The 19,120-nt window shown below is 37.9% G+C and overlaps 1 protein-coding gene across 1 annotated transcript in view; it reads right to left on the bottom strand.

The window, feature by feature from the left end:
- NALCN (sodium leak channel, non-selective) overlaps positions 1-19,120 on the bottom strand; it is a 229,905-nt gene that overhangs the window by 200,432 nt on the left and 10,353 nt on the right. Inside the window, exons 3-5 of the mRNA XM_010578299.1 lie at positions 7,235-7,318; positions 5,334-5,473; positions 4,383-4,511 (exon numbers count right to left, since the gene is read on the bottom strand). Of these exons, the coding sequence (XP_010576601.1) occupies positions 4,383-4,511; positions 5,334-5,473; positions 7,235-7,318 (353 nt within the window). The remainder of the gene's footprint in view (positions 1-4,382; positions 4,512-5,333; positions 5,474-7,234; positions 7,319-19,120) is intronic.

Raw genomic sequence — 19,120 nt, forward strand, 5'->3', positions numbered from 1 at the left:
GTTCAACTAGTATCAATAAATTAATGTGCCCTGTTAAAGAAGTCCTGTTATGTTGATTTTTCAAGCTTGGTCTTTGATTTCTTCCCTTTTCTGAGAAATCCAATTACTCATTCTTATTTTCCCACTGCTGATGTAAGACAGCATCTCGAATCCCTTTTGTTCTTTTTAATCGTATTTATTTCCTCTATTAGATATTGTGGTGAACTTTCAGCTCCAGAGTCTTTGAAGCTGTTTTCTGACATTTTTAGGGCCTATCCATAGACAGATGGAAAGATGACCAAGAACTTCTTAGATCTTCCTGTTAGTCAGTAATTATTTTTCTTATCTGTTTTCCTGGGCAGTTCCTACTTTGAACAAGAAACCTTGAAAAGAAGGATTTTAAATTGACTGCCATGGTGACAAGGCAGACAGGTCTACAGAAATACCTAGTCTATACCCTACCGAAAGCATTAAAAAAAGACCCTTAAAGAATGACTTTGGGAGAAGAAGTAGAGCAGTACTACATTTTATGGCAGTTAGCCATATTAGCCTTCTTTCTTTTGATGAGGCTTCCTTTCCCTTAGCTCCAGTGCAGACTGAGAATTACAAAAGGAAAATTTACTGTTGTGGAATAAATATAGTCTAATCATGCAGTATGAAAGTATTTTTCTGTAGTCAAACATGTCTTGGTAATAAAAATAAAGAAAACACTCAGTAGCTAGTATGTGAGGATACATAAAATATTCTAACAGCCAGAGCAATGGTTTGGAAATAATTTCTCTCTTCTGTCCTTGTGGAAGTACCTTCTGTATACTTGAGGTGCCCAAGAGTAAATTACAGTAGATTCGGGAACACAACCTATTTTCACCATTATTGTTCAATTCTTTGAAATTAATCTCAGATATAACAAAACAGCCTGTCAAACTGCTTATAATGTATGGACTTAGCTAGATAATTGGATTATATATACATTATATTCCAACCATACTATGTGTCTTTCAAGCAACTAAAGGAGATCCATACTAACGAAATCCATGTAATATACCACTTATTTAAGGGCAGAAAAAAGGTTGGAGAGATCATCAGGGAAAAGCTGTGACAGCATAGTTGTAAAAAGGTAAGTAATAATCACAAGGGAATACTGAGTGAGAAAATTGTCTAGGAAGAAGACAGTGTTCTCCGTAGAGGAAAAAAGTCTGCCAAATAAAGAAGATTATAAGAATGAGGGAAAAAAAGATTTATCACCAAACAACAACAACAACAACAAAAACTTTTCAGCCTTTGGAAGGAAGTCAGATTTTGCTGATTTCACGGACAAAATGAAAAACTCAGACCGCAGTTAGCACACTTCAGTATTTCTGTTCGTCAGAGTTAACATTAGAAAATGACTGAGGAGGTGGAGAGACAGGAGGTCAGGCAGTGTGGGCGTCAAGAAGGATGGAGAGATAAAAGAACTTGCAGCAGTTAAAGAGGCAATGAGTGTCTAATGAGGCTGCCACATCCTTTCCAATAAAAAAGAATAGCTAGATTTTAAGACCCTGTTTTCAAAAGACACTTGCCTCCCTTATAATAATAATGTAGAGGCAGTAGACTTAAAAAGATTTCTAAAATTTCTAAAACAGATTAAGTCCTTAGCTCAATAGTAAGATTTTACCCTTGCCGCTTGCCATAGAATTCTGCATAATAGGAGGCAAATCACCTAAAATTAAAGTTCTCACAGGTGGCCACTAATTGGATGCTTTTCATTTCCTGATCTTAACTTGGGAGCCTGGGATCTGGTTTGAAGAAATACTGAGTATTTACAGCTGTGGCTCATTAAAGACCGAAGTTATTTAGGCCAAGTACAGCCAACTTTGGCCACTCTCCATCGCCTGGAACAGAACCACCTGAGACACACAGACAGACTGACTCAACTTCTCAGAGGAATGTTTAATTTTCATTATAAAGTTGAGAAACTAAACCTCAAAGACAAAAGTAAAATTTCTCTAGGCAATTTTCATGCTTTTGTGCTCTACTACATCTCCACTAATAAACTCTCCTGGATTCAGAAGTGGCATGTTGCCTCTTTCTAACTACATTTTGGACCAATGTCTGCCTCTCAATTGTCCTCTTTTGGCACCAGAACTGTTATTTCTTTCTCTATTTTCCTATCCCATGGTGGTTTTTCTTATAAATTCTGCAGCCACCTCTGGGAAGGTCAGCCCTGACCTACGTGAAGAAGGCACAGCCTAACTCCACCCAGAGCTTCTTGTACTGCATTCCTCAAAAATTAAAAAAGGATCAGATATGTGTAAGTGTTCACAAGGTATAATGATGAATATTACAGACAAGAAGAGGAAATAAGTGTTTTCAGAGTAGGAATGAGCAGTATGTCAAAAGTGAGGTATAAGTCCACATGTCAAGCAACAAAGAAAAAAATACATGTTCTTTGTGTGAGCACCATTCATCAGAATAAATGAAGCAGCACTTCTAGGGAAAAAGTGTTTTCCAATGTAACTGTAGTCCTCATACACAACCATGGGAGCCATTTCATGGGAGCCAAGTCACAAGTCTGGTTTGGAGATGGCAAAAGTATTTAATTACTTTCTGAAGGTGCCTATCCCAGGTACCTAAAAAGTAACTTAAATTAGATTTCTAATTTTTAAACAGCTAAAAATACATATACTTGATGATACTGAAAGTAAAAGGAGTTAAGGCTAGACATTCGACCTCAAGTCTAAAATTTCCTTAATTCCGCAAACTTGACTTTCCCAACTTTAACCCACTTTAGACAGGTTTTTATTTTTATTTTATGTACTGGATATTTGGCCCTTTTAAACTTTTTTTTTTGTAATTCAGTCTTTCAACAGCCTAAAATTAAGGTGTTTCTGTAAACTTTCTTTTTTTTTTTTAAATAATGCAGTATTCAGAGAGCAACCCAACACATGCAGAAGAAATTAGACAAATTTTTCTGGGGCAATCTTAAAGTTATAAACTTAACATTCCATTGCAAACATCATTATGCCTCACTTCATCTTTTTCTGCTGATTTCAGAGAAAAGCTGTATTCAGTGACACAAGCAATATGATGCCCAATCTTTCCCGTGTTGTCTATTACACTTCTTGTTTTTCCAAACAACATAGGTAAATAACAGAATCACAGATCTTCTCATTACCCCAAACAAATTTTTCAGAAATATTTTTTTTTTCCCCATGTCTATAGGAAACTGTAAAAAAATCTGTGCTATAAAGATTTTCTCTTAGAAAGAGGAGAAGTCAGAATGAAATACCTCATTTCCAGTCTGGGTAAGATCAGCCCCATATTTTACTATATTATTGATTAAATAAATAAGAAAATATCCAAATGTCATTTTTTTTCATTTAACAAAATACCATATAATGTCTAGCCTATTCTCAAATAATTTCATAACCCTTTTTGTATCTGCCACTTCTAATAACCTCATTTTATATTTGATAGCTTATAGGCCCTAGTTTAGAAAAATCTTTAACACAGAGTTTTGCAATAATCAGACTTTTTATTCAGCACAGTAGCAGATTAAGCGGTGTTTTGCTTTCTTATAATGTCTACTCTATTTATTTTATGTACTAACAAATTCAATACAGGAATAAAAGGATCCAATTTTGACTAAAGCAAAGGCTACAACTCCAGAGCTAACATTTCTCTATCCAAACAAACAAGGACAAAATGAAGAAATAAATGTAATAGACTCTTACAATGTAATGGTGGTTGAGCATACAGTCAAGCCCTCAATTCAACAGGACATGTAAGTGTATACTTACCTGTGATTTTATGAGCCATCCCAGTGACAAGAGGCTATACTGTACTTCGAGTTAATCTTGTGTTTAAGTATGTGCTGAATCAAAAACATGATATATACTCGATCATGAGTGTAAAAGATTAATCATAAGTATCTTCCAAAGGCTGGGTAAAAAAGGGTCTTTAAATCAGGTCCCAGCAACCTCTTAATCGAGAAAGGGCATGAGATTCTAGGGGTAGTTCTGCCCTATATTTTAGGTCTGGCCCCACACCCAGAAGTTCTGGGAAAAGATAGGAGAATACAGCAAAAGCTGATGAATCATCAGTGACCTTAATAAGCCAAAGTGGCAATGCTTCTCTTAAAGCCTCCTCTGCTTTCCTGCTCTCTCACCCCCCCACACACATACACAGTCACTCACCCCCTAACTCAGACTGCAGCCAAATGCCACAATTTGTAATCTTTCTGTTGCAGTTAAAATTTGTATTTTTCATAATTCCTAACATTTTTGTTTCCACAATTTATCTTGGTGCATTTTGCTGGACTACTTTTAATCTATTAAGTCCATTTCACACCCACTGATGCTAACTACAATTATACACATGCAATGAAAGAACAGTCCCCGTCATGCCTGCACAGACTAACTCACCCTGGCTGTGTGTCGTCGGTGACACAATGGTACGTAAAAGTTCCAAACATCTGCACTCCCAGGATCCCATACAGGAGGAGAAAGAACAGAAGGAAAATTGAAACGCTCCAGATTTGCTCTCCAGAACGCCTGGCAAAAAGATAAATATGACACTGAATGCACAGGCAATGTGAACCCTCCTCTGAAAAGCTCCAGAATAGAAAATATGCTCATACAGAGAAAGCATGATTTCATCCTGCAAAAACTTGTCCTTAAAGCTGATCTCTCACTCTGTGCAGAGATAGAAAAGGGAGCCACAATTTTTTCTAAACCTGTAAGTTAGGGTAATTAAACCAGCTGTAAAATACAAAGGGCGGAACAAAAAAACCCCAAATAAAATGCATGAAGTCTAGCTTTTGTAAAATAGTATCTAATGATTTATACAGACAGGATATGATGATGAAGTAACGTTGATACAAAAAAAAGACCAAAAAACTCTTTCACATTACCATTACATGACTTTTGCCATTACATGCTGTACCAAACTTACTTACGTGTGTTTGCTTGCATGTAAGCATCTCTGTACATATACCAATACATGTACACTCTTAACTGTAATGGTTAGGGCATGTGCTCATGTACTTTTATTTATGAATATTACCCTACTAAGGGTGTTCACCTTGACTATTAAGTGCCCATATTAATGGAACAGAATTTACTGTCATTGGTTGAAAATTGCTGGCTACAGTTATTAGCAAAATGCTGTAAGATTCATTTAAATATTTGATGGTTTTGATCATTTTCTAGGAAACTTGATTCCTTAAATATGGAAAATAGCAAGAATTTTTTGGCCAGAACTAAAACTCAGGAAGAAAACACCCATTAAGCATGAAGGGTCATTTTCTGAGCTGTTGACTTCTAAGTCACAACTGAAATTTTCTCTGTTGTTCTTCAGATAACAACCTTACTTACTTCAAGATATTCGTTATCCTAGTTCTTGGCAGCTCAAAACGAAAATATATCCGGAATGCTCGAATCATAATGAGTGGTCGTGGAATCCGTAACATGCCCCAAGGTGACATCTGGTCAACTATTTCAGCAATTTCAAACACCTACAAACAAAAGAATGAGGAGTTTTTCTTGATGACCCTGTCCTGTTTGTGTATTCATTTACAGAACTTTTAAAACTATGAATATTATACATGATTTTTATTTTCATTTTCAATCTTCCCTTGGTTTATTTTATGGTTCATTTTAACCATGTTTTTTAAAAGAAAAGTCTTAGTAAATCCTTTAATCCATTTCTAAGTTAACCTAATGACATTCCAGAAATATATTCTGCCTATGTTCATAATGCTTCTATCTCAAACAACTCAAGAAGGCTGTGCAAGCTTGTGTCAGCTGCCTGTTTCTGTGCTAGTCCTACCCCACAGGTTTCCCACAACTCCGTTAAAAGTGAGTACTTTACATTTCCAAATATGAAAATCAGTATCTGTTAATGTTGCATACCACTAAGGTTTTTACTATGATACAAAAATACATATACACAGATTGCCTTATGAGTTGCAACATGCTCATAAATTCTCCATTTAATTCCAAGTACATGAGAAAACTGTACACGTTCTTCTCTTAGACTCCACTTATGACACAAATTTCAACCAAGCCACAGAACAGGGAACCATTTCCTTAGTACATTGACAGGGTAGGCACTCTGTAAAGAGTATTTAGCTCAATGACTAGGTGAATATGTCTTGTTTTAATCCTTGTCTCTCACTCTCTGAGAGTAACTGCTTAATTTAATATTTGCTCAAAGTACTAAGAAAATGGAGAGGGAACCTGGCAACACATAAGCTGGGTAATCTACGGTGCTCATTTGTAATGATCAACCTTCACTCTACATGTGTATATGATGTACCAAAGTTTCCCCTGTGTATAAAGCAGAAAATTACAATGTGTCTTAAATTTGTCAGAAGTGGGTAAGTTATGCATAACAGCAATCACTATAGAACTGGTGGTTGAGTCACCATCCCTGGAGGTATTTAAAAGACTTGTAGATGTGTTGCTTAGGGACATGGTTTAGTGGTGGAGTTGGCAGTGCTAGGTTAACAGTTGGACTTGATGATCTTAAAGGTCTTTTCCAACCTAAACAATTCTATGATTCTACTATCCTTATACTATTGCAGGCCCAGTCTCAAAGTTTTCAATCTGTTTTTACCCAAAAAACTGGCTATGGTTAAGGACTGATTGGTTTGCAGGACACAATTTGACCTGTACCTTAACACTTTACACTTCTTTACAACATGTCCAAGTTCCCTTCTTTATGAAAATTTATCAAATTGTTTCCAAATGTCTTTATATGATTTTTTCCATCCTGCCTTAACTTGAATTTTGGAAAAGGTTTTGTTAGGTGTGGGCCATGTTACATGAAAGCCCTCCACTCACCATATCAATACACCTACAGCATGGCAGACATCTACCATTGGAATCATTCTCCCTTTAGTTTCCTAAGCTAGTCACCATGGCATTCTACTAGACTCAGCAGAAGGAGATAAGCACAACTGTAATATGGAGTAAGAGATAAATGGCTCTCTGAAGATCCTTCTCTCTCCTTTTGACGATGCAGAGGGTTGATGGTAACAAGCTTCAGATTAATGCAGAACTTCTCCATAAGAAAAATTAAACAAGATAAATTCTACTACTAACGTAGATATGTTGCAATGTGCAATTACGCAGCTATTGAATTCAGCACATTTTTTTAAAAACGCTTTGACCCATGTACAGCTATACTTCCACAACTCGTAATTATTTTGTTGTACGATATATTTTTCACAATTAAGGAACCATTCATTGAAAAAGGTAAGTGAAATAATTACCTGTAACACCAGTGACACCCAAAGACAAAAGACCATGAATCCATCAAACACACACCAACGATCCTTTACATAGGAGCTATCACCCTACAAGAGAGAGAAAAGCTAAGAGGTTAATTGATGTTTTACTGTCAGGATTTAAAAATACTATAAATGATAGTTCTTGGAAGAAGAAGAAGTCTTCTCTGTACCACTTTTAAAATTCCACTTTTGAAAGACTCCAAAGCCTAGTATCTGGACTAGAATATGCTGGAAACATATAAACACATCTTCTGGGTGAATAAATGGTAGCTTCATTCTTGTGCGGTACTTCTCCTCAGCTTGTGTCAAAAAGAACTTATAAAGAAACCTATTATTTACACTTTGATGTAAATCAAAAAACACACACAAAAAATGAACGCTGGACTTGCTTTTTCACTGTATTGACGATTACAAAATACTTGCACAGGAAGGTAAGTGTAAAATGCTAGCAACCTAGTATTGTGCCATACAATTACTTCAATATTGTTCAACAACTTCAATTAAATCAGCACCATTTTGCATTCATTTTTTCCTAAGTTTTCAATCATTTTTCATGCTCTAGAAAAGTCTTGCCATTTCAAAAACAATAGCCAGTAACCACCATCTCATCACAGTGCAGGCTTTCAAGTTTCTTTGGACATTTCCTCAGCAACTCTTTACCATCTCAAAATGACTATTCTTCAGACTTCATTAATAATATGTATGTTGAACTGTTCAACATTGATATTACTGGCACTCCATTAATTGTCTAGCACAGGGATTCAGAGCATATCTTTGCACTACTGAATAAAAGAAATTCAGGAAAGAAAACTGAGCACTGGATCCTTGATAACCTATATGCCTTCCTATCCATTCTCTAGCCTGCTTTAGAGTTCTTCAGGTAGCTCTCTAAACCTGAGCATGGTTTTGGTGATAGTCCAATCCAGAGATCACTCCTCAAAGGCAGCATGGAGGAGACTACATCCAAGCTCAGTTTCCTCTATACTACACTATTCTCGACCACTGCTCCAGTTTGCATGCTTAGATATCCTCATGGCTCACACCATTCTCAATGACACGCAACACAGGCCCTCCATTGCAAGCTATAAAGACACTTCTTTGGCGGGCTGCTAATGGCTCACACTTTACTTCAACCACTGAATTGAAAAAAATCTACATTTATTAGGTAGACCACGGCTCAGAGTGCAATAGTTCCGTGTACCACATGGAGTGTAGTGGAAGTTGGGGACCAAATGCATATAAACAGATGCAGCTTGTTGAAAGGGAGACTAGACAAGACTAGACCTAAGGAAAGTGGATATCCCAGTTTAATGTAAAAACATATGCAGAGACAGTGGCAGTGTATCTCTGGGCACGTAAACATCCCTTTCCAAGTGAGGTTTCTCCCAAGAGATCGAATGTACCCTGCCCTACCTTATCCATTCTCTGGTTCCTTTTCTCTGTTTAGTGTTCTTCCCCATACAAACTAGAGTGTTTGACAGCCACTTTCCACAGGTATAATTAGGGAAAAAAGTATTGTCATGTCTCAAGAATCTTGAAGGCATTACTGGCCTGTTATGTGATTCCTGGCTTGATACACATTGTTTCTTATCTCAGTGATAGTTATTTCAGTCAACCTGTATTTGTTTTTAAATGTCTCAGCATCTTCACTGATTCTAAAAGCACAGACAAAAGATGTTCTGTTTTAATCTAATATTTTCAATGACATACACTATCCTAAAGATGATTTATCATTCCTTGCAGTACGAGACAGCAAGATATATTGTGTAAATAGAGACAAAATATGTTTTTTTTTTAAAAAAGCTTTATTTCAGTTGCAAAAATTCTTCAGGGCAGAAGTGAATAAAGTAAGGATATAAGGAAAATATAGTAAGTGATTTTCAAACCAGAAATAAAGGACAGAGAATGTCAATGCCATTTTCAGACAGAGAATTTTCTAACACATAAGGATGTTAAAGTTCTCAGTCCAAGAATTAAGAGGAGGAAGACTGAAAATCAGGGAAGCAACAGAACAGGAACTTTTGCATCATATTTTCAACCTGTCCTTCCTGAAGAAAGTAGACTTAGTTCCCTAAGTGAAGTCTGAACTAATCAGTACCTCTTCACTCGGGGCTGAACAAACTCAGCTATTTCAGTGGTTATGTTCATTAACTGTGAAGCAGATACATGTTACTTCTCTGCGGAGATCAGCTACCAACACCCTAAATCTCTTACCCTTCTCTCATCTCCCCCTGTTCCCTCTCAGTGAACAAATCTCCAGTGAGATTTGTATCAACATGCAACTTGAGTCCTTCAATTGTGGCTCTGAACAAAGACGCTGATTGGTCTTTCTCTTGCTGAAGAACTCTTTGAAACTTACTTTTCTTCTCTTAAGCAGCCTTTGTCTAAAGCAAAAAGTTTTCCCTGAGTTGTGCTGTACAGATCTGGGTATGAACTTGTGCGGCAGTTCCTCTATTCACCCTCCTCTGAATAACCCGTCAAGTACTCACTAAAAGCCAAATCTTTTTTTAGAAATTGCTTTTTCTCTCCACAGTGACTGTGGCATGATTGAAGCAGCTCTGATTCTCCTTACAAAGGAAGATGTCATGACCCTTTCCAGTCTTCTCACCAGTCAGGCTGCTCCACCACCTCACTTCTCTCATTGTCCCATCAGGACCAGCTTCCACCCCTCCATCCTCCCTCTCCAGGAGGCTTTCCGCGGATCACCCATAGGAACTTAGGGCACCTGAATTACATCTGTAGAAACTACTCATTTGGGGGGAGGTTTTGGCCCCTTCTGCTTTGCATGTAGGGAGGCTTTGGCTAAATCCTTTTTGTATTTGTCATTTGGCTGGCAGCGGACATGGTGGGGAATCTTTAATGCATATATACTGTGTATTGGCACATGGGATGTTATTCACTGTTGGAAGCATTTTTAAGGCAGGACCACGTCCTGCTTAATGCGAAAATGAGAATATACTTTTTAGTATGAATCTTGATATTGACTTCTAGTGCTACTTCCATGAAAAATCTAATTCTGACAAAGCACAGGCTAGCACTCACATATTAATAGCAATGAACAGTGAGTTTCATTCACATTTGAAAAAAGCCTTGGGCTGAAATTCCACACTCAGGGTCAATGGCAGCCTGTTCTTAGACTTGGAAAGGGACACAGGAAATTTAAATACATCATCTGGTGACATCTTATCTAAAATAGCTGAAGTACTGCAATGTGTTAATTCCTCACCCTTTTTTCATCATGTCTGCAGAAATTTGAGACTTATTGATGATGTTTGGTTTAGCTTTTTTTTTTTTTTTGTAAATGCACTATCCCAGACCATTTACATTATGGTTTATAAGTCTTTGAAACGTGACCTGAACATTTGCAAAAGATGAAGGATTGGTACTGTAGACTAGAAGCCTCTTGCTGAGACTAATCCAAACCTCTTAAAGCCATTAAAGTTGCTGACTCCCTACTGCCTGCAGTGGACAGTGGATTCTTCAATGTGCACAGCAAGTCCTGAAAGCTTCTCCAGCAGCGTGACAGTCCATCTAGACAATAAAATCATTTGCTTCTGACACAGCAGTGGATGCCAGTCCATTTACATGGTCCATGACCGCAGACTTGGGACAGCCTTTGGAAGGCGCAGTAAACCATGCCTTCGCTTAATGCCTCTCCCAGGCAAACAAAGGATGCCGCTCAAACTCAGTGGATTAACTAACAGTTACTAAACACAAAGCACTTTAAGATACATAAAAATCTGAAGTCCAAAGCAGCAATACTGCTTAGCTGTCAGATAGGTCAATCTTTTCTTTGTTAATTAGAGGCCTATTCATTATTTTGTAATACCCTTCCTAGTGTCCCCAAACAGTTTCTCCTAATACGCTTCCATCTTTTCCCTCAGTATTTATTTCTGACAGGTCAGCATCACTGTTAAGCTAGTACACAACCGTGGAAATGGCTTTCTTGGTAAATCACACATGTGGAATGGATCAAAGTCTGCCTCTCTCTTAGAGATGCTAATCTGAATTAATCTGAAATTTGACATCCCAAAAGAACAGGCAAGCCTGATGTAACAGTCTGTAATTGAAACATCCTCTGCTCTGTAAGAACTTAACTTAATTTTCTATGGCAATGTTGCTGTAACTAAGAAAGAATACCTCAAGTTCAGCAAAGATCTTAGTGTTTCTTTACTTATTCCAAAATAGGACCAACAAATAAATCTCCTCCCTTCTCCCTACATTCTTTTTATTTCACCAGGTTTTGCCTAATTTTAGCACCATTGCATTAACTGAGTACAGTATATTAGCTCATTTCTTCATTTTTTATTTTCACGTGCAATACTAATACCCAGTAACAGCACTGAGATGCTGGAAGATTCACTTTCTCAATTGTAACCACCACATTAAAGATAAAACACCAGCTGCTGGTATTAGGTGCCCTAAACAGTCATTACACAAGTTCACAGAAAAAAACCCAATTTTATAAGACCTAACTCATTGGAAATATGAGCCAATACAAAATACAGAACCACAGACAGAAGTAATAACACCTGAGGTAGTCACTCCGTGAAAGCTATTACAGTTTAACTTACACCAGAAGGGAAGGAAGACTAGCCAGACTGTAGTTTTTTAATAAGTTTATTCCATTATCAACCTTGCTGAAAACAAAATACTCTACGAAATCAACATCCAAATTGCATAAAGGAATCTGCTAGAAGATTGATTATGTCCACTATTTTTGTTAAGCAATTTCCATATCTCATTGGTAAGGTAGACAGCTTAGCTAGATGATAGCACAGTCATCTCCTAGGTCATTTCTGCCCTGCTTGTCTCTCAACATCTCAGGAACACCTCAGGATGAAGAGCAAATCCCTGCAAGTGAAAAGGCCCCTCTGCCTCCCTGCTTGCCTTCAGGAATTTCTTTTTCTCTCCCATCCCTGACCACAACCTGTTCTCTGCATCCTTCCTTCCTGCCTCTTTCCAGCTGCCTCTGTGGGAAAGCTAAATAAAATAAGTGATATGATATTTGCCCTGAGTAATCAAATTTATCATCATCTGCTCCGGAAAGTCCTGTAGTCTTGGGTTTGTCACTAGGGGAACCTTACTCTCCCACTTTTGCTCACAGTCTCTGACAAACACAATAGCTGAATGATGGTACAAACACAGAGAGACCAGCAAGCTCAGTAACAACCAGCTACTTTGCTATTCTATTATGGTCACTGGATCCTGTATGTGGTGGTGGTAAATAAAGCACATCAACAACTCTAGCAAATTCTTCAGATCACCCTGTGGGCTACTTTGTGTAGCACTACAAATAAGCATTAAGGGGTGGAGGCTGACATTTACTGGCATTTTAGGAGCAGCATAAATGCACAGGAGGAAATAGAAGAAATAGAGGGAATCAGGATTTGGGAGTATCATTTTTTCCCCCTCTGCTATGCTCACCATAATGCAAACGGAGCAAGCTAGAAGAGAGGGCACAGCTGAGTTAAGGAAACAAGACTCATCCTCCCTCCCCCGTGCCCTTACTCCACAGAAACACTGCAGGGCATGGAGGAGAGAGTGGGACAGAAAATGAAATCAGAGCTCAGGGGAGCACCTTGCCTAACCTCTGTCTCCCTGCTGCAAATGCAAATAAAGATACATACACACGCAGGGTATGTATCTCCTATCCGGTCACACCTATGCATACATCCCTTCTGTTTCTGGCTCAACTTCAAATTTTCCCCATTTCCTTAAAAACCTGCAGTTTACAGGTCTGTTTAGTAGCAGAATGATGTGGACAATCCAGTCCAGCCCTCAACCTGCCAAATACTTTCAACATTTTCCTCACACAGAAAATAGAATGAATAGATACAGCCTAATCAAGAAGAAAAGCTGCCTCTGACTTCCATTCTCAATTTTCCTCTTCTGTCCCCCTAAAATAAAACTATTTCTCAACTGTGCTCATGTGTCAAACATTAGCCCCCTTCTTCCTTCTTCAGAGCTTTGCAACTCCTCAGCTGCCCTCGGGACCAACTGAAGCTGGACCTCAGACAGACAGACAGACAGACGACTCTCAGCTGCACTACCTGCTTAAAGTCCATCTCCTACTCTGTGTGACATCGAAAAATTCAACCTGATGCGTTTTATTATGCAACAACCAGCAAATTATATACTAGCCATCTTTTAATGCAAAGTACTTCTGTAACTAAAATGATGATCTATGCAGGAAACGAAGGAAATTGTGGATTGCTTATCTAAGACCATGTTAATAACCAAAGAAAAACTGGCATATTTTAAAATGGGTGGTCACCTCCAAGTTAGCCCTCTGCAACAGTGATAGTATCACTTAAAAATGAACTTCTTTTTTTTTTAAGGGAAAAAAAGACCCCAAAACAACAAGGGGGACACACGCAGCTTCTCATCTGTGTATGTCTTCTCTTTCTCATAAAGTGTCTTCACTCACAGTGAAGAAACTTATTTAAAATATATTCACATAACAGCAATTGACTTGTAACAGCCAATGGAATTAGAATTGCTGTGCGAAGCTTAACTCTAAACGGTTAATGTGGGTGTAATATCAGTTTATCATCACGAAGTTAAACAAGTTCAATTTGTAATTACTCAGGTATTGTACCGAACTGCTCCATCATCAGATGCTTCCAAGTAACACATTACATAGTGCATAATTTATCTTTGTCATAACATGTAATGTAATATTTATAGTAATCTTGTAGTCTATGCTAGAAAAATGTTGGAAAAATAACTCGATGTTACAGCACACAAAACAAAGTTACTCTATTTATAATTTAAAAAATGATACACAGTTCTTGCTGGTCCTTTGGATTAGAGGGTGATTCCATGCGTGTTACAGACACCCAACACACACAGTTCCAATCTATCATTACAAAAGAGCTATAATCACTACAGAACCACTACCACATCATTTGCAATAATTAAAAAAAAATAGATTTTTAAGTGAATTTGTTGAGACTTTCAGATTATCTTAGGAATTACCAATGCAGGTGTAAGGCTATTTCATTCATTAAAGAACAGTCTCAAATGTATTTTTAAGGCACACTAGATTTTTGTTAATTTATGTCATTAACTTCACCAAACTTAGTATTTCATGTTTCATATTGTAATGGGAGGTTTCTGAACAGTAGTATTCACCATCTCATTTGCTGTTTCTAACAGAAAGAAAAAAAAAACCACCAAAAAGCCTGTAAAGGAAGAAACAATCCCAGCCATGAAGTAAGTATCAAGACCTTCAAACAGACAAACAAGGACCACTTAACTTGCTAAAAATCCTGTAACAGTGTTTGCTGTAAAATAATGGGGGGGTGGAGGGGGGAATTGGGAGGAGTTAAAAAATAGTGTTTTAAACCAAAACTACTAAAGAAAATTTAGAAACAAAACAAATGTTACACAACACTCCCTTCCTCAAGCGCAAAAAATATCAAGGGGAATAACCCTTTCCACAAAACGATGGAAAGGAATGTCTCAACACCCCGCTCGTACCAGCCAAATCACTGTAGAGCATCTCAGTTCAGCTGAGTGACAAGTAATTCAGATTGTCCACTATTCAGAGCTGCCAGGGACAGCCTTCCTATGCAGTGAATAGAGGACAGATGCTAATACTTTCTTATCGATACCCAACAGTAGGTACGGCTACAGAACATGTAGGGAAGGGAGCTTTGCTGGTGTGTTACATCGCTGCTTTCTTGATACACCACTTTACTGCTGCAGTTGGGTGCCAACATGCCCTGCAGAGAGATTTTACAGGTTACTACACTGAAAGCCTGAATTTCATTTCCCTCTCCATCTGCTCATTAGCCAACTGTATTCAGTGCCCTAAGCATTGCCTTACTAGCTGACTCGGCCCCCTTGGATGTCTTAAGGGTTCTGCAAATCTAAGAATGGCTGATCAGGACAAGGAGGATTAATAGGATCCCCCCCTTGGAACAGCACTCACTGCTTCCAGGAAGCGCACAGGAAAATATCTTCACCATGAAAACAATTAAACATTGGAACACGTTGCCCAGCGAAGTGCTAGCATCTCCCTTGATAGAAATATTCAAGACTCGGCTTGATAGGACCCTGGATAATCAAATTAAGGCCCTGAGTTGAGTAAGAGGTTGGTCAAGACTATCTTCATAGGTCCCTTCCAACCCAGATTTTTCGCTGGTCGTGTGCATCTAAGACAATCTCCTCAAAATGCCAATTCCTCAGGGTAGACTTCAGTTCTACACCTAGTTCCACACGCATGGAGGTCTGCTCACACTTGGAAGTACTCCGCAGCCTTGAGAGGGTGATGTGTGCTAAACTGTGCTAATCCAGCAGTATTCTGCCCTCCACCAGCTCCAGTGTCTATGGTGGATGCAACAGACGGGTTTGGATCCAAATGTTTCAAAGTGAAAGCTTTCACTCCGAAGCATCAAATATTGCCGGGGCACTGAATAGGGAGATTTTATAGGCAAACAGTCTCATCTAACATGACAAAAATCAGATCTATGAACGTCATTCACAGCTCTCCTTCAACAGAAAAAAGCCACAAAGATGAAAGTTGCAATAGCTAAGAAGGAGGCACTTTTCAGAAAAAGGATTTTATTACATGGTAATTAGCATTATTAAAAGCTGGAGAAACCATTTTATACTACAGAGACCAGGAAAAGTTTATTGAAAAAACAATCTTAGTATAGCTGTGAGAAAGCAGTACTTATATTAGTGGTGGAGAACACAGTACTCTGAAATTAAATTTTTCATTCAGCTTACTACCTTAAAAATCCCACACAAATTTTGTCATTTTCATGAAAATACAGCTGCACAAAATGTTGTTCTTCCCTTCCACAGGGATTTGGATGTCATTAAGATTTTTTCATCTTGATGTCTTGTTTCATTCTCTCAAATTAAGAGAGAAGAAAACGTGGGCATAAAATAAAAAATAAAATAATAAAATAAAATAAAATAAAAATATATTATTTAATTATAGAAGACTTCTCTGACAATGCAAGTTTCAACACAGAAAGGCACATCAGGGATGAAGTTCCCTCTCTTCCTACCTGGATACATAACATGTTATCCAATACGTTGATTTCACTGCTATCACAGGATATGTGTCATTTTACTCTGACAGGAAGCTACACATTAACAATGTCCCTCAATAACAGCTGCTTTCATGAAGAAAAACAGTAAAGTAATCCTTGAAAGTGCTATTAGAAAGGGAAAAAATTAACATTACTGAAAAGTAGTTTTGTTTATCTAATTGGTCTGTATATTGAAAGACCAATTCCTAAATACATTATGAAAGTCAATATGTTGTATATTTTTTCTTAGCAACTTTAAGGTTAAATTATCATCACCATGGTAAGTCACTAAGTATTATATGGACACATACTTCAATCCATGCCCAAAAATAATTTCTCACTAAAAATTTCTATGACCCGTTGACTGGTTAGAAAAATTACCATTTTTATTTTAGACATACTGCCTATGTATGTTCACCAAGTAATTTAAATACCTTTGATTTTCTAATACTCTAATGCAAAAATGGTGCAAAAAGTCCCACTGTGTAATATGAGTCATTACTTTCCTGTAATAAACACTCCCAACAAAACCAGGCACAAGTAACCATAGAAACAGATGCGTATATTCTAGTGCCATGGTCTCTAACCTTACCAGGACCACAGGCAGTAACACCCAACAAGCAGCATGCTGCAGGCAACTTCCTATTTGTTTTCCTCATGATAATCAGTTTTAATTTTTTTAATTTCCTGTGACTGGAAACAGCATCGGAGCATTGCACTAGCAACATGATCCCAGTAGTTTGGGAACAGATGTCCTTGCGATGGACATACGCGCTTAGCAAAACAGCAACAAACACAGGAAAAAGGTGAGATGGAAGAATCAACTTTTGTAGAGTGAATGTCTTATTCAAATAATGGGTATCAATACTGTTTGCTATGAAATAATATTTAAAACTAACAATGACAGCTGCCAGCACCAAAACACTCCAGTATTTTTTAAGTTAAATTTTAAGACAATTTGAAATAATATACTTTTTGCCAACACAGAATAGCATGGGACCTGCACTATACATCTAGGTTTCCAACAGCATTATACATAGTACAGAATTCTATTTTTTTTAGTATAGATATTTAAAATAACTCATCATAAGGAAAAATAATTTTCACCTTATAATCCCAAGAAGTAGAGTCAAAGGGAAATTCAAATCTTAAATCAACTGGGTCTTTTTTCATGTTTGCTCTGTGAGCTTTTTACTACCACAGCTAAGTGGTTTTCTGGTTTTTCCCTCCACTTAATACACCCTGTTTAATCAAAGCATCTCATCATTTTCTCATCCTTGCCACTGATTCCACTGGTTATGCTCCTGCCTTCCAGGTTGAGGTTCTCGCTCCTGTTTGTGACTTGCACATCCCGAGCCTGGGCATTCACCACCAGGCATCACGAGCACATCAGAGCATGCTGACACGAGATGACAGGAGCCACATCCTCTGTTTTACTACCTGAGCTTTGAAAACAACACATCTTCCTGATCCTTACCTCATTTATATGCCATGGGGTATATGGCATATCTAAAGTCACAGAGTGCAGTAATTTCAGAATTTCCATCTTCTGTTTTCAGTCTGTAACGCAGCAGAAACTCCCTTGACAAACTTACTAAAAGCTGGTGAGCCAGCTGACTCTTTCACTGCAATTCAATTAATATTTCCATCATTTATCAGAAGGATTAAACTAATTTTGTAATTTCTCCATTCTTGTTAGATGAAGGTGGAATGCTTAATAAAAATACTGAAAAGAAGACAAAACAGATACTTGTAATAAGGGACATGAAGCAACAGTTCTGTAATCCATAAGTCAAGACAACTTTCTGAATTGGGATGATCATGGAGGAAACTCAATTTAAGCACAGATAAGTTAATGCCATAAGCATTAAAGAAGCAGCTGGCATCCAGTTGTCTGTATATTTTCTGTAGTGCCCACCTGCCTATTGACAACAAATCTATAACGACTTAGAGTAATCACTGACTGTGAGATACCTAAAGGCTAGGTGTCAGCCTAGGTACTTTAAGCTTCCCTTTCAGTCAATGGAGAAAAACAGGCCAGATAGATAAATTACCTTTTGGAAGAGCCTACTTTAGACACAAAAAAATAATTACAGGCAATTGCAGACCCTCAAATTAGTGCTGATGAATCCTACTAGAAGTGTTTCTATTTTAAGCCCAAAAATCTATTTCGTGCAAGCAAAGATAAAAAAGTGTCAGAATATACAAATGGACATCAGCTGCCACTGGAAACCGTTGCAGACCCCAGTTCAGATCATGGCAAATAGAGTATTTCATTACAGCATAAAAAGCCCGTCTCCACCTCAGATTGCTTGCAGTACAGGTGGAGAGTTCCTTGTATTGGCAGAGAACTGAACGTACAGAGTTAGGTCCCCATGGCTCAGGTAAGGGTCCAGTCTGCTCCGTCCTCGATTCTCTCCTCTTGAGCAGAGAGATAAATCTACAGCAACCAAAGCACCGAAAAACGACAAGAAAAATTTGCTCTCTGCACAGGGCTAACGCTGCCTGGGAACACCTGACTAGCTGAAAGCCACTGATTTCAGTTAACTAAGTAATCTGGCCTTTAGTATGAGACAGAAGCAAAGGAAATTGCTCCCACCCATCTGTGACTGCACTGGTCGAAGATGAAGCTTTCAGTTCCTGCATGAAATCACCGAAAGAGTCCCGAAAGCTAATGGTGCGACGATTCGCTTCAGCCCCTTGCAGGAGTACTGAAGTCCGTGAATAGTGCTCAGTGCTACTAAAATACAGTCTGACAAATCCACTCGCAACTACTTCAGTTAGTACAAAAGTTTTGCTGTGAATGTCATTGATTTAA

The sequence above is a fragment of the Haliaeetus leucocephalus genome, unplaced genomic scaffold (genome assembly GCF_000737465.1).
Source record: "Haliaeetus leucocephalus isolate CR32 unplaced genomic scaffold, Haliaeetus_leucocephalus-4.0 Scaffold626, whole genome shotgun sequence".
NCBI lineage: Eukaryota > Metazoa > Chordata > Aves > Accipitriformes > Accipitridae > Haliaeetus > Haliaeetus leucocephalus.